General features: G+C 43.4%; 1 protein-coding gene across 6 annotated transcripts in view; it reads right to left on the bottom strand.

Moving 5' to 3' along the window:
* ANKS6 (ankyrin repeat and sterile alpha motif domain containing 6) overlaps positions 1–16,659 on the bottom strand; it is a 70,009-nt gene that overhangs the window by 14,707 nt on the left and 38,643 nt on the right. For 3 of the 6 annotated variants that reach the window (XM_021665490.2, XM_012475755.2, XM_012475757.2), the window contains exons 11-12: positions 10,300–10,486; positions 5,272–5,339 (exon numbers count right to left, since the gene is read on the bottom strand). In XM_021665490.2, coding sequence (XP_021521165.1) covers positions 5,272–5,339; positions 10,300–10,486 — 255 coding nt within the window. Of the gene's footprint in view, positions 1–303; positions 339–5,271; positions 5,340–10,299; positions 10,487–16,659 lie in introns of all 6 variants that reach the window. The other 3 variants (XM_064379602.1, XM_012475756.2, XM_064379619.1) reach the window with 2 other exon arrangements.

Raw genomic sequence — 16,659 nt, 5'->3', positions numbered from 1 at the left:
CTGTGAGTGCTTATTAGTAGTAAACTGATTATGATTTACTAATTCTCAGTCCTCACTTTATGTTTAAAGCTTCATTGAAAACATTTTCAAAAAATGAACTCTCCTCAGATCTGGCTCTTGGATTTTCTTAACAGATACATTTTAGGAAGACCCTTAAAAGGAGCCAAGTGAGGAAAATCTCTGAGACAGTCATCTGGGTGGCTAGAACAGGAGGAATCCAAATCCTGCTATTAGAAAGGTAACTGCAATGTTGCTGCACTTATAACAATATCGGATACTGTACAAACGTATGGCAGTACTCACCTCGTTTCCCCCACCACGCACAAGACAGAGACAGACTGTGGAAAGACAGAGTGAGGAAATAAGCAGAAGCAGTAAAGGAAGGAGGGCTGTGGAGAATGACAGCAGAGCTCAGGAAAAGGACATCTCAAAACGGTGCGAGCCTTGGTTTCTATGGGTGAGGTCCTAACAGCTGTCAGCCCTGACTGGGCCTGGGCAGGAAATCAGGCCCTCTGCTCCACTGGCTTCTGTTCCTCTACGGCAAGGTGGAGGGAAGGTCGGAAGGGGCTCAGATGAAGCAAGCACATTCATCACCCTGCATGTCCAACAGCGACCTCTGACATGGGGGTCCACACCTGGCAGGATCCAATCCAGGTCCACTGGGAAGCCAGTCTCACCGTCAGACCAGAGGAGGGCAGTCAGTGCTATGTGTGCAAAGCACCTTCTGAGGACTTCACACAGATGAGTCATTTAACCCTCAGGACATCAGAGGTTTAGATCATTATCCCCATTTTGGAGACAGGGAAACCTGAGGCAGAGTTTTTTTTTTTTTTTTTTTTTAAGCACTCAAAGTAACATGGCTAGTAAGTGGCAGAGCTCTGCTTTGAACCCTGGCAGAGGGCTCCAGCATCCTCACCTTTCTCCACAATGCTGCGTCACCCTTCAGCCGCAGATTCCCTGGCCTCCCTCATGGGCTTTTCCTGAGGGCAGCAGCCCCCTTGTTAACATGACTTGACCTTCCCTTAACATTCAGGGATTGGGTCCCTGGTCCGGGCCTTTCCCCCTGGGGAGCTGCTGTTGCAGACAACGTTACAGCTTCACAAATGAGACTCCAACAACAGCACTCCTCTGGGAGATGGGACAAAGAACTGGCTGCCCACACGCAGTCTCCAGCTGGAGCTGAGGAGGAGGGGGCAGTGTTGCCCTGGAGACAGATAGGGTGCCAATTCCCACTCACTGCCGGGGGAACTGGGCAGGTGGCTTACCTCAGTTTCCCCACCGAAAAATTACAAACAATCCCACCATATAAATCACAGGGTGGATGTGGGATCCACAAAGAGAGTTTACAAACACCTTTACGACCTACATTTACAAACTACGAGACACTATTACACTTTAGAGATATGCTATTGTCATTTAAAATAAAACTTCCATAAGTTCTTGAGAATCCTTAGTCTTTCACTTTATAAGCAGGCTTTATTTTCTATTCCCTCATACCTAACAAGATTAAATTTTTTTTACTTTAAAACATTTGATTTATGTAGGGATAGAGATTTTCTTTCTGAAATTGTCCCCACCCCCCATCTTTCCTTTTCTCTGTTAAGTCATTTTACTTTTCTGGATTAAAAACAAACAAAAACCTTGAGCCGGGTTTGAGTCACTGGGGAAGAGTCCGTTCCCCTAACCAGTCCTTAGCCCTCTCTGAGAGGCAGGCACCCCCACCTCTCTGGCAAAAGTAAGCTCCTGGCAACTCTTGGGTGCTTTATAGCTCACAGAGTGCTGAGGGGCTGAATGGATGGGTGATGCAGTTTTAACGGAAACCATCTGCCCCAGCCCTGCTGGACACGAGTCTTTCCCCACCATCCCAACCCCTAGCAGGGACCTCACATCCAGCCTGGCACCATGGCCAGTCCTCAGCGATTCTGACATACTCCACACCTGCCCTCTTGGTGAGGGGCCCTTCACCTCCTAACTGGTTTCTCCCTCCCAGTTATTCTTCCCTTTCTGCCCCTCCAACCCCTGTCCACCTCCACAACAGAGGCTACAGACCTTTCCAGGCAGCATCTACCTCCCAGCCTGTGGTGCACAGAAGCAAGTGCACAGTGTCCAGGCCCTGCCTGGTCAACCTCCACTCCCTCCTCCTGATGGGCTGGCCTTGGTCCCGCTCCAGCCAAGCCAGGGTGCCATGGGCTCCCTCAGTGAGTCCTGTTCCCTCTTCCCAGGTGCCCTTCCAGATCCGTTCCCCCCATTTCTCCAAAGTTCAGCTTAGCTCTCAGCCCAGGTCTTCTCTGGCCCTCATTTCACAGAACCCTTCACTGGGTTCCAGAGTATTCCAGGCATCTGTATTTCCCAGCACTAGGCTCTGGCAGAGGGTATGGCGGGCAGAGTCTCAAGTACTTAGTATGTGTTTGCTGACTGAATGAATGACTGCATCAATCAGTCTTCTGCCTCTCCATCTGCCCTGACCTTCCCAATTCTGACTTCCGTCAACCCTGGGGGATACCAAACTCTCATGGCTTATTCTAGGTGGAGGGCACCAGAGACAGAATTCCTCTCCTGTGACTGCTTGTGAAGGAGTAGCAGGAATGAGGCAGAAATATCCCAGTATCCTTTCAATATTCATGCCCTATTTTTTTTTTAAGCAACAGAATCCCAATTTTTAGCTGGGCACATTTTCACATAGTTAAAACATTATATTTCTGAGTGTCGTTTGCAGATAAGTATTGTCAGGTGATAAACTTCTGGTAAACGAGATACAAGACTGGGTGGGACTTTGGGGAAGTCTCTTTAAAAAGGAGGGAACGTGTCCTTTTGCAGTCTCCTTCCAGCCTGCTGCCTGGAATGTGGATGTGATGGCTGGAGCTCCAGCAGCCATCTTGGACTTTGAGGACACAAGCCACATACACTAGTGGGGGTGGAGCAGAGAGCTAGAAGGAGCCTAGATGACTAATGTCCAAACTTTCTGTGGAAAAAAAAATCACCTTATATTTTGTTTAAGGTACCATCATTTTGATATTTTTCAATACACATAGTTAAATCCACCTTAATACAGGTAGAAAGATGAAAATTATTAGTCTGCCTTTAGTTTCAATATGGCAAGATGAAAACATGAATTAACTTCATTCCTCTTCCAAATTCTCACTGATGACTATAAGTGCATATAAACGGGGAGAACTGTTTACTGGTGGAAACTAGGGAAAAGTGCTATCTACATGCCAGATACTTCCAGGAGTTTCCGTGAGGGACTGAGAAGTACCCCTGAAGCTATGGCAACTGGGTCTGGAGGCAAGGGGGGTGGCAATCAGCAGGGTTAAAACTTCAGTTCTACTAAAGCCTCCAAGGGGAACACTGGGTTGTGGGTCCATATAGAGAGTGCACCCCTACAGTGTAGCCAGCTCATATGTTGCCAGAAAGAAACTAAGTAAAAGGAGGAAACACTGAGCTTGGCCCCCAGCAAGCACAGGCACCTGTGTCAGGTAGAAACGAGGACAATGTCTCAGCTAACCTCACATGAACCTAATGCACAGAGAAGTCCACAACCAGTGGCTGCAAGCCCTCCCCATGGCACTGCCACAGGCCCCAGCTCCTTCCCTGACCCCAGAGACTGTGGAAACTTCCAGGTGGGTGAGTTATTAAAACTACAACAAATCTACATGGCCTGCCTTCCTCTCCCTGTGAACATTCTCGAAGGTCTGTATGTCAGCTGAAATATTCCTCCGTTCCCTGTGCTGGACAACAACAACTACCTCTGAACAACGCAGGACAGGTGAACTCGAAGACATGCCAGCTCAAAAGAGGTAAGGCCAAGAAATCAGAACAAATGTCACCTTATGAGCCAGAGACACGATACCTCAAAAAGCAGAAGTGTACTTTGAAATGTGTTCTCTGTACACTCCAAGAGGGCATAAACATATCAGCAAAAGCAGGCAGCAATCGGGAAAGATTTCTTGGAGAAAGTCATTGCTAAGGTTTAAAACACCAAGGAGGCAGGAATGGCAGACTGCATACGGCAGAAAAGCAAACAGGAGGAGGAAAGCTACTGCACCCTCTGTTTGTTTCCTGAACTAAAATACAAACTCCTCAACTGCATCTCAAGCCTGGTGGGGACAATGAGTGATTCCCACGATTGCTCTGCAATTGTGACAGTTTTCACCTACTAAGCTGCTCACTAGAATGTTCTAAACCAGTGACTATGCCTTGGTGGCTGGTGGGCCCGTGGAGGAGTGTTACTTGTCTAAAACAGTAAATTTTTTAACAGCTTACTGAGATATAATTCATCCACCATACAATTCAATGATTTTTAGTATATTCACAGAGTTGTGTAACCATCACCACACACTCCGTTTTAGAACATTTTCATCACCCCCAAAAGAAACCGTGTATCATTCTAGTCACTCCCTACTCGGTCCATTCTGCCCGCCCACCCCTCCACCCAACTCTCTGGCAACTACGCATCTACTTTTTGTGTCTATAGATTTGCCTCATCTGGACATTTCATATAAATGGAAGCACACTTTATGTGGCCTTTTGTGACTGGTTTCTTCCACTTAGCAAGATGTGTTCAAGGTTCATCCATGTTGTAGCATGTGCCAGTATTTCATTCTTTTCACGGCTGAATAGTATTCCATGGCACAGGCACATTCTATTTATGCATTCATTAGTCAATGGACATTTGAGTGGTATCAACAGTTTGGCTTTCATGAATAATGCTGCTATGAGCATTTGTGTACAAGTTTCTGTGTGGACATACGTCTTCATTTCTCTTGGGAATATACCTAGGAGTAGGACTGCTGGGTCATATGGTAACTCTTCTGTTTAATATTTTGAGGAAGTACCAAACTGCAGAACAGTAATTTTTTTTTTAATGTGAATCTGAATGCTTTTAAAAAATAGCAACTCTCTCAGACTACCACAGACCCTACATCCAGACACATTATACAGGTTCCTTTAGGTTTTACAATCAGCCCACTTTAAGCCTATAACTCTGCCAGTCAATCACAGACAACAAAAAAATGTTTTCAGGAGAGAAAGAAACTTTTCTAGAGGGAGCAGTGCTCAAAATTACAAAATTCTACCATAACAAAGCAAGCCGTAAGTCCCCAGGATTTCACAATAACAAACTGAGCTGGACCCGCTGAGCACGAATTCTATTTCCTCAGCTGTCTCAGTGCAAGAGATCAATCTAGGCTTGCAAAATGAAAATCTACACATTTAGACAAAGTTTTCTTTTACAATAAGACTTAAATCGACATTCAAAAAGAGCATCCTTACCTCCTGTTCCTCAAAAATGGGCTGATATTTCTCAAGGGATAATTTCTTAAGGATTCCAGTCAGTTCATCTTCAAGAGGGAAAGGTAAAAAAAACACACATTTTAGAATTTGGTAAAATGTATCAAAAAAGTGGTCTTTAAGCTTCTATAAAGTAGTGGTAATCTTATTTCAAATGGAATTCTAGATAAGAAATACCAACACAGAAAGCTGATCTCAGCCTGCAGATGAGGCTGGAGGTGGGTCCTGAGCTACCTGCACCCTCTTCCCTTCAAAGCAGGCCCTCAGCAATCGCCAAAACTCCACATCAGGCTGCAAAAACACGGAGAGTCTGGGCCAGGACTGACTAATTCCCTCCAGACTGTGAACCTCAAGTTCTGGGAGTTCCAGCTGCCAGAACTAAAACTCTGCCTTCTTCTATGCAAGAAGGCATCGTAAATGCCAACACCTGCAGTAAATGCCAATGCCAATGAGTCCTCAGCTAGTCTGAGGAAGAACTTAAGAAAGAATGTGGTGGGCTTCAGACCAGAGCCAGGGTTTGGCTCAAGTGTGCAGAGGCTGTGGCCTTCCTGAAAGAAAAAGGCATCTATGTGGAACAGCAGAGCCAGAAGGGCACAAGGGGAAGATCTGGGGTGTCAGAACAGGGAGGATAAAGAAAAGGAGACAAGACCAGCACCTGAGGGGCTTGGAGAAATATTCACTCACATATTCAATTGAGATTTGACAGACTAGGCACTGGGGGACTCAACAGATACCAAAACAGACAATAGGAAGGCTGACAGGGGCTGGGCAGGTGGTGCACGTCTGTAATCCCAGGGCTTTGGGAGGCCAAGGATGGCAGGTCACTTGAGCCCAAAAGTTCAAGACCAGGCCTGGCACTAATGAGATTTCATCCCTAGAAAAAATTTGAAAGTAATTAGCTGGGTGTTGTGATGTGTGTGCTTGTAGTCCCAGTGACTCAGGAGGCTGAAGCAGAAGGATCACTTGTGCCCAGGAGTATGAGGCTGCAGTGAGTTTTAATCACGCCATTATGCCACTGCACTCCAGCCTGGGCTACAAAGCAAGACTCTGTCTCAAAAAAAGAAAAAAAAAAGGCTGATAGGCAAGACAGCAAGGAAGAAGAGAGCAGCATCAAGGTAGATGACAGCGTTTTCAGTTTTACAAATGCTGTTTTACAGAGGATGGTGACGGAAAGACTCTTATGAGGTGACCTATGAGCAGTAAATGAAGGAGTGAGCTATGCAGAAATTGGAGGAAGAGCTTTAGGTAGCATCAAGACAGGGAAGAGCAGGTGCAAAAAAGGTCCTGAGGCAGTGGAGGCAGCTTAAAGTGATTAGGAGGCTTGGGTTCCTCCTTTTATTCACTCCCTCGCTCATTCAGTCATCCATCTATCCATCCATCCTTCCAGCAGTGACTACCACTGTGCCCCATGGACACTGGGTAGCAAGGATGGAGAGGTCCCCATCATGAAGGAACTCAGTGTGGCTGGGAGGACAAATGATGAGGATGAAAGCTAATGCACAGTGTTCACTATCAGCCACCCTGTACTTGGATGACCCACTTGCTCTTTACACCACCAATGAGGTAGATCCTATTACTGTCCCCATTTACAGATGAGGAGCTGAGGCACAGAAAGGCTTGATACCACATCTTGTGTGAGGTCCTCCTACTAGTCCATGGCAGAGCTGGGACTCAAGCCCAGTGGTGTAGCCACCAGGCCTGTGCTAGGTGCCCACTCTCCACTTTTCTCATGGGTGATGTGTGCTATGGTGAAGGGCAAGAACAGGGGTATATGGGGACAGAGAGGACAGCTGACCCAGCCCAAGGGACTAGGGAGCTTCACAGAAAGAGGCTACTGAGCGATAATGTATGAGACAAATCAAATATCAATCCACACATAATCTGTTGTATTTCATAACACCAAACCTTTGCTCCTGCCGTTCCCTACACATGCAGCCTTGGTCCACAGTGGTGTGCTGGTAAATGTTTAACAACAGCTCTTGGGGGGAAAATGTATGCATGTATATAGGCATATAAGTCTACTGCAGATTTTACTAATATAAGGGATGTACAGCACACAATTTACAATAATAAAGAATACAATACTCTTTCTTATAAATTCCATAGAGCCAACTGATTCTCATCAAATGCTTTCATTTGTTTTTGCCCTACTCTTGTACCCACAGCCAAGGAGTATGGTTCTAACATGAATGTTGGCTAAGAGTTTTATTTACATAAATGAGAAAGATAAAAAGAAACAACAAAGACTTATGTTGGAACTTCATGTGAGCAACCTGACTGCATCAAATAATGGTTTTCAAATACTGGAAGAATATTTTCTCTACTTTTTGTGCTATTCACAAAATAACGGTTACAGACGTAACACACTTCTAAGTTTAATCCTCATTGTTAACATTTTCCCATCACTGACTAGATGACATCTAGACAGTATCTCTCATGGGTGATATTGACAGCAAATCAAGCCCCGGATTGCTTGAGACCAGGGAGACTGAGGCTGCAGTGAACTGTGATTGTGCTACTGTACTCCAGCCTGGGTGATAGACTAAGACCCTGTCTTAAAAAAAAAAAAACAAGCCCTGATGGACAGCATTTGCCAATTTCCATGGTGTAAATATCCCCATCATAGCCCATTTCAACCTACCAATCTAATGTCTCTGAAAGTGAAGTTGAGCAGAGATGCACAGTAGGAACACATCATTACGGGGTATTCACATTGCACAGATAGGAAATATTCACAACCTCAAGAACACAGATAAAATATACAAAAATGAGTAAAAGATACATTTTAAGTATAATATACCTTTATATTTATATAATTTAGTTAATTCTAAGTTCATGCAATTTGTAAATAATGGATGTGTTTAACAACTGGCTTGGGTTATGTCCTACAAATTAAACAGTCGGCTCTGGGACCACACTGCCCATCTCTTCCTAGCGTCATGGTCCAGTGGGAGTGCCCGCTCGCCAGAGGAGTCTTCCACGGCACATGGTGCTTTGCTGATAACAGGTTTGACCTCACCTTGTGTTACACTCCAATGTCATTATGTTGGATGTGTCTGTCTCCCTGTGAGTTCTCCTGGGTGCACACGTTACAGCACCCAGGGACTGCCCAAGAAAACCTGGAACAAATGTGAGGCTGAAAAGGTGATGTCATAAACCTTGCTGCTTCTAACAGGTGGAGTCCAGAGAGGAAGAATGCAGATGGAGAGATGGGGCAGGGCAGAGCTCACATGTGTCCTCGACTGGGACCATACATTTTCCAGAAGAATATCATAAAAATAACTGTTTGGGATGGATTGCAGCCCCTGGCCTGTAACAATCTTACACCCACAGCACAAAGGGCTCACTGCCTCAGGACCCAGAAACTCTCAAAGGGAAAACTCAGCTTTCTAAACCAGAGAAATTATTCTAAAAAGAAGGTGCTATTGGCCCTCTTCCTTTTTCATCCCAATTAGGGTGTTGCAAACCATTTTTTACAATAAACAAGAGGGAAAGAGACTGGGTACAGGCAGTCCATATGGACATCCACTGTCTAGACTCTTTTTTGGAAAACGATGGGGCACAAATACCTAACTAAATCTCCAGGGGCTTCAATTCCTAAAAGCCTCAGGCGTGGGAGAATTCATGAATGTGAAACTCAAAAGACTCCATATAGAAAATACGGTTGGAGAGGAATGAGTTTGCTGGTGAATCTCTGAAGCCTTGATAAATGATCACACTGGATATCACAAAACAATAAAAGCAGCCCCCAAATAAGGACGATACCAATGGCAGCATGCATTTATCAACTTGGTACAGACTAGAGCCTGTGCAGGTGACTCCAACTTATCTTGCTCAGCAGAACCTGCTCAGCACCCTCCTCCTCAGCAGCTGTAGCAGCAACGAGCTGCCCGCAAATGCGTTTGTGAGAGCCACATACACAGTCAGATTTTCCTCTCTGCTGATCTATACTCCTCCATTTGCACCTGCCTGGGCGCCAGGTCTCACCAAAGCTCCCTCCTTCTCTCCTTCCCCACTCTCAGCTCCTGGGGGCCACCAGAGGGCAGTTTAAAAGGATGGGATTCCTTTCTTCATCTTCCTTTATCTTTCCTGGGGCCTGACTGCAAACCCTCTGCTCCTGCCCTGCCACCCACTTCATCCCCGCATGGGGTTTGTGGAGCCTGGAATTCACAAGGCAGGTTCCAAGGCTCTCCTGGCTTCAGCGGACATCAGTTACTTTGGCTTGCCCTCATCCATCCCCCTCCTCCTGGAAACAGTGTTTCCAAATTTTGCTTTAAGAAACTATTTCTCTACCACTTCTAATACACAAATGTCAGCGGGTTGGACCCCAACTCAAGCTCCAAAGCAGACAACTGACCAGGGGGCATGGCCAATCAACACATTCTAAATACAGTCAAGCCAATGGCCTTTACACTTGGGATTTTGCTGGATCTACTGAGAAAGTAGCACTCTTTCTGCTGGGGTGGAAAAATTAGCAGGAAGACAAAAGTATGCCTGAAGCTGCTTGCCACCACTTGGAAAGAGCCTGCCTGAGACCTGGAGAGAAACCCTCCCAAAGCACCTGGATTCAGACATGGCTGAAGCACACCCTAGACACTCACATTATATGAGCCATTGAATTGTTAGGTTCCTTTTTTTTCCTTGAACCAGTGTGAGTGGAGTTTCTCTCACTTGCAACTGAAAGAATCTTGACTGGTACAGGGTCCAGGGAAAGTAAATAAGTTAGTGTTGGAGAAGCATTTTCAAGGGTGTATGCTTCTCCTATACTCACCTATACTCAAGACTCACCTATACTCAAAAACTCTTTGAGGGAGGTTACCATACCTTTCGCACAGTGAAGACAAAAATAAAAGGTAGAATCAGAGAAGAGGAGGGATATGTTTGTTGTAAATTTTCTTAAAACCTGACCTAGGATGGTTATAGCAATTAAGGTCACCTTGCAGTTCCTTGCTGCCAGGTCATCGTGGTGAGAGGAATAGGTGGGGTGTTTCAGGCTCTCAGGGGACTCACCCTCGTCTGTGATGGTGCCACTGCTGGAGCCCCCACTGCTCCTGGACTGCCGATGGGACGAGGAGGAAGACACTGAGGACTCTGCAGTGTGCCCTTTGGGTGAAGGGGAGGGCGTGAGGGTTGGGGAGGTGCTCTTGGAGGTAGTGGAAGTTCCAGACGGAGGCCTTTTGCTGGTCTCCAATTTCTGCTGAACAGAGTAATGCAAATACATAAGCCATCACCTAGAGGGTAGAAATGATGAAAACAGACACCTACAACAGGGAACATGGGTGGTATTTGACTCAACATGATGTTTAACCAGGGCTATGAAATCTACTTTTAAAAATATGCAAAGCAGAAACAGCATTATCAGAACAATTACAGGATAATCCAACTCTGGAGCAAAGAAAGGGTGAGATCAAATAGCGGCACATTGAGTCAGGAAACCTAGTCCCAGTCCTGTCCTCCAGCTACTTGCACTGTGTCCTTGGCCAAGACCCCCAAGCTCTCTGAGCCTCAGATAACCTGCCCTAAAATGAAAGTGTGCCTTACGGAGGCACAAAGTCCCTTTCTGCTCTTGATGTTCCTTCCTCTACACCAGTCACTTCCAACCTTTTCACCAAAGAACATGTATTTTCCCCTTTTCTTCACTGGTTAGCTTTAAAACAAAGGTTTTTTATATTAAAATAATTCTAGACGTATAGAAGAGCTGCACATATAAAACAAGAGTTCCTAAATACCCCTCACACAGCTTCCCAATATTCACATCCACATCATCACAGTATAATGATCAACACCAAGCATCTGACATTAGCACAACACTATTAACTGAACTACAGACTTCTGTTTCACTGGCTGTTCCGCTCATTTCCTTACACTGGTCTGGGATCTGATCCAGGACCCCATGCTGGACAGAGCTGTGCTGTCTCTCCTTAGGCTCCTTTGACCTGTGACAGCACTGTCTTTCCTTGTCTTTCATGACCCTGACACTTTTGAAGTCTTGGTCAGGTGTTCTGAATAATGTGCATCATTTTGGGATTGTCTTATGTTTTCCCATAATTAGATGTGCTTGTGGATGTGGAGGGCAATGACCACAGAGGTGATATGCTCATTTCAGCACAGCATATGCAGGGAAGACACAGTATCTGATTACTAGTGATGGTAACCTTCATCACTTACATGAGGGCATGTCTGCCAGGTTTCTCCATCATAAAGTCACCATTTTTCTTTTTAGTATTATTTGGGGGAGAGGATTTTTTAGGTAAATATTTATTCATTTATTTATTTTGCATTCATTGCTGAGTCTCACTGAAGCAAATGTTACAGTGGTGTTCACATGGTGATTTTCTATTGCCCTCATTCCATCCACATTTATTATCTGTAATAATTCTATAAGGAAGAGTTGTTCTTTCTCTCCCATTTATCTATTCAATCATTTATTCATAGCAGTATGGACTCATGGTTTTTTTTTTTTTTTAAGGCTGGGAGTATGCCATCTTGGCTCACTGCACACTCCACCTCCTGAGTTCAAGCGATCTCCTGCCTCAGTCTCCCAAGTAGCTGGGATTACAGGTGCCCGCCACCACGCCCATCTAATATTTGTATTTTTTGTAGAGACAGGGTTTCACTGTGTTGGCCAGGCTTGTCTTGAACTCCTGACTTTGTGATCCACCCACCTTGGCTTCCAAAAGTGCTGGGATTACAAGCATGAGCCACTGCGCCCCACCCTCATGGGTATTTTTTATTTTCTGGGCCATAATCCAATACTATTGTTATTTTGTAGCTCATGATTACAGTGTTGACCATTGGGAGATCTTTCGGGTTGGCTCCCGTATCCTTTTGACATGCACCATCTTTCTTTCCTTTTAAAAATATTTCCCTACTTTCTGACACCACAAAATACCTTAAGCTCATCTTGTATTTCCACTGACCTGGTACTAGAATAAACTACTTTTCCAAGGCTTTCCAAGGTCCCTTTTATTAGAGAATGGTATTTAGAAACCAAAATCTGGGCACCAGGTTGCTCACTGGTACTGGGCTGTCACTGCTCAAAGTGGACAGAGCAAAGAAATACATAAACACACACTAACCCATGTATATAAACATAGTCATATCTACTTTTGTATCTACTGTGTGTGTGTGTAACTCATTGTGTGTGCATTTAAAAGCATGCGTTCATACTGATACTTCTGACTTCAATCCAACATCCACAGGGTTTATTCTAGCATTCCTCCTGTGATTCTGTCTCTGACAGTAAAACTTTGCTACTTATTTATTCAATCCTGGTATATATGTTAGGTGTACATGTATGCCAAAACATTTTATACATATGTAAAGAGGTTTCAGAATTGTTGGCCCATATACTGGTAAGAAAAAAAATTATCAACTAGAGTACAGTGCTTGTATACAGTACTTTTTATCTTCAGCTTAATATCCACTCAACATATGATTTTCTCCTCCACCTCCTACAGTGTGGGTGGGTCACTCATTTGTAATATAGTTAGATCTTTTGTCACAGTTTGCATTCTATCTTAGGTTCCTGCTTGATTTTTTTAATTTGCATACAGTAAAAAACAGCTCTGCTGTATACAATTTTATGGGATCTGACAAACACATTAAGTGTTATACTCTGTTGAGTATCACACTATACAATTTTATGGGATCTGACAAACACATAGTGTTATACTCTGTTGAGTATATCCCATACTCTATTGGTGTTATACTCCACCAACAGAGTACCATACAGAAGAGTTCATCATCCTCTGAATGTCCTTAAGCAGTCCTTTTCTAGTTAATCCCCCTCCTAATCCCAAGCCAAAAAAAACAACTGCTCTATGTTCCATCCTGTGACTAGAGAAGGAAAAATATTTTTCCTCTGTTCTTACCCCACAACAATCAACACAGAATGTGTCTGTGACCAAACGTGTGGCGCTTTCTTCCCCTACACACCAAGCAAGCAATCAGTTCTGCAGTGGACACCAGCTGAGTATCCTCCAATTCAAGTCTGACACGATCTATCTGAACACACAGCATCAAATCCCACAGGTTGAGGGCTCAGTCCCAGAAGACTGCCCCCATTGCAGATGGCAACTGCAAGCCCCAGATTATTTTACCTATGCTTCTGGCTGACGGGCTACAAATTAGGGTTCCCACAACTCCCTCCTTGGGTTTGATTAATTTGCTAGTGGCTCACAGAACTCAGGGAAACACTTACTTACATTTACTGCTTATATGGAATATTATTCAGTCATAGAAAGGATGAAATCCTGTCATTCAAAGCAACATGGATGGAACTGGAGGAAATTATGTTAAGTGAAATAAGCCAAGAATGGAAAGTGAAACACCGCATACTCTAACTCATATGTGGAAGCTTAAAAAGATGATCAGTGGAAGTAAAAAGTAGAACAGAGGATTTGTTAAAGGGTACAAAATTATAGCTAGACAGGAAGAACAAGTTCTAGTGCTCTATACCACTGTAGGATGACTACAGTTAACAATAATATATAATTTCAAATAACTAGAAGGATATTGAATGTTCCTGACACAAAGAAATAATAAATGTTTGAGATGATGGATATATAATTACCCAGATCTGATCAATATACATTATATATATATATCTAAACATCACTATGTACAATTAGATATGTACAATTATTATGTATCAATGAAAAAAGTAAAAAAAAAATCTGAAGATATTACCAGGATATGGTAAATAAATGCATATGGCAAGGCATGGAGGAAGGGGCAAGGAGCTCCCATGCTCTTCCTGGGCATACTACCCTCCAGGAGTCTCCAGGTGTTCAGTTGTTTAGTTTTCTGAACCAAGTCCTTTTCAGGTTTTCATGAAAGCCTCATTATGGAGGCACGACTGATTAAATCATTGGCCACTGATTATCAACTAAACCTTCAAACCCTCTCCCTCTTCCCAGACATTGTCGGGTAGAGCGAAAGGCTCAACCCTCTAATCCTGCCCTGGTCTTTCCTATGACTGCTCCCATCCTGAAGCTACTTAGGGGCTGCCAGCCATGAGTCAATTCATTAGCACACAAAATGACATCACTTTGGAGATTCTAAGGATTTAGGAATCATATTACAGGAAACTGGATGAAGAACAAATAAACATTTCACAGCATCACATACCCCTACAGTGTTGCTGTTTCCAGAATGTCATATAAATGGAATCACACAATATGTAGACTTTTGGGTCTGTCTTCTTTCACTCAGCATAATGCCTTTAGGATTCATTCAAGCAATCGCATGTATCAATAGCTGTCCCTTTTTGATGCTGTGTTGTATTCTATTGCATCAATGTACTATAATTAATCCATTCACCCGTCGAAGAACATTTGGGATACTTCCAGTTTGGGGTGATTATTTTTAAAATAATATAAATATTCAGATTTTTACATGAAGGAAATGTTTTTCTTTTTTTCAGAAGGAGTTTTGCTCTGTCATCCAGGCTGGTGTGCAGTGGTGCAATCTTGGCTCACTGCAACCTCTGCCTCCCGGGTTCAAGCTATTCTCCTGCCTCAGCCTGCTGAGCAGCTGGGATTATAGGCACCCGCCATGGCGCCCAGCTAATTTTTGTTTTTTTTAGTAGAGATGAGATTTCACCATGTTGGCCAGGCTGGTCTCAAACTCTTGACCTTGTGATCCACCTACCTCGGCCTCCCAAAGTGCTTGGTCGCCACATCCAGCCGAGAAATTTTTTTAAAATCCACTTGGGTAAATACCTGGTAGCCAGGTAGCTGGGTCATATCATAAGTGAATGTTTAGTTTTATAAGAAACTGCCTATCTTTTTCAAGGTAGGTGTACCATTTTGCATTCCTACTAGCAATGAATGGGAGTTCCAGTAGCTTCACATTTGTCACCAGCAACTGTACCTTTTTAAATCTTGGCCAGTTTAATAGGTATATAGTTCTATTTTAATGATGGTTTTAATTTGCATTTTCCTAGTAACTAATGATGGTTAAACATCTTTTCATATGCTTTTTTTTTTTTTTTTTTGAGATGGAGTCTCGCTCTGTTGTTCAGGCTGGAGTGCAATGGGGCAATCTTGGCTCACTGCAACCTCCATCTCTCGAGCTGAAGTGATTCTCTGCCTCAGCCTCCCGAGTAGCTAGGACTACAGTTGTGTGCCGCCATGCCCAGCTCATTTTTTGTAATTTTAGTAGAGACAGGTTTCAGCATGTTGGCCAGGACAGTCTCAATCTCCGGACCTTGTGATCGGCCTGCCTCGGCCTCCTAAAGTGCTGGGATTACAGGCTTGAGCCACTGTGCCCAGCCAGCTTTTCATATGCTTATTTGCCATTGTTGTATTTCCTTTGACGAAGTATCTGTTCAAATATTTTGCCCATTTTTAAATTTATGTTTTATTCTTGAATTGAGGCCTATTTAGTCTGGATAAAAGATTTGTGTTTTCTTTTTTATACAGATAGGGTCTCATTCTGTAGCCTAGGCCAGAGTGCAGTGGCACCATCATAGCTCACTGCAGCTTTGAACCCTTGGGCTTAAACAATATTCCCACCTCAGCCTCCTGAGTAGCTGGGACCACAGGCATGAGCCACCGCACCTGGTTCCTGGATAAAAAACTTTTACCAGATTTATGATTTGAAAATATTCTCTCCTAGTCTGTGGCGTGACTTTTCATTTTCTTAATGGTATCTTTAGCAAGGCAAAAGATTTGAGTTCTGGTTAAGTCCAAATTTGCCAATTTTTTCTTTTATGTATCATACCTTTGGCACTGTGAGAAATATGTGGAGGTTCATTTTCTTGCAATATGAACATTCAATTGTTCCAGCACTCTTCGTTAAAAAGACTACCCTTTCTGCACTGAATTGCCTTTGTATCTTTGAAAAAAGAATTTAGTTGGCTTGTCTTGTGTGTGTCTATTTTTGGGCTCTCTCTTCTGTTCCACTGATCTGTGTGCCTGTCCTTTCACTAACACCACATTGGAGCTTTATAGCAAGTCTTGAAATTAGGTAGTGTGAGCCTGCCAACTTTATTCTTTTTCATGACTATTATAACTTTTTGTACCTCAATATAAAATTTATAATTAGTTTCCAGATCTCTACAAAATGAGCTTGCTTGGATTTTTATTGGGATTACACTTAATCTGTAGATCAAATTGCAGAGAACTGGTATCTTCACAATCGCAAGCCTTCCATCTCTTCATTTATTTAAGCCTCTTTGATTTATCAGTGTTTTGTAGTTTTTGACCTATCGATTCTACACATATTTTATTAGATTTATCCCTCAGTATTATTAAATATTTCATTTTCACATAACTTCAATTTCATACATGTAAAATGTCTTATAAATGTTATTTTTTACATTTCAAATTAAAAAGTTCTAATTGTCCTAATGCTAAATGTTCA

This window comes from Aotus nancymaae, unplaced genomic scaffold (assembly GCF_030222135.1).
Source record: "Aotus nancymaae isolate 86718 unplaced genomic scaffold, 86718_ANA_hifiasm-v0.15.2.pri h1tg000003l, whole genome shotgun sequence".
NCBI lineage: Eukaryota > Metazoa > Chordata > Mammalia > Primates > Aotidae > Aotus > Aotus nancymaae.
Note: the sequence above shows the minus strand (reverse complement) of the source record. Positions and strands in the feature narration are given on the sequence as shown.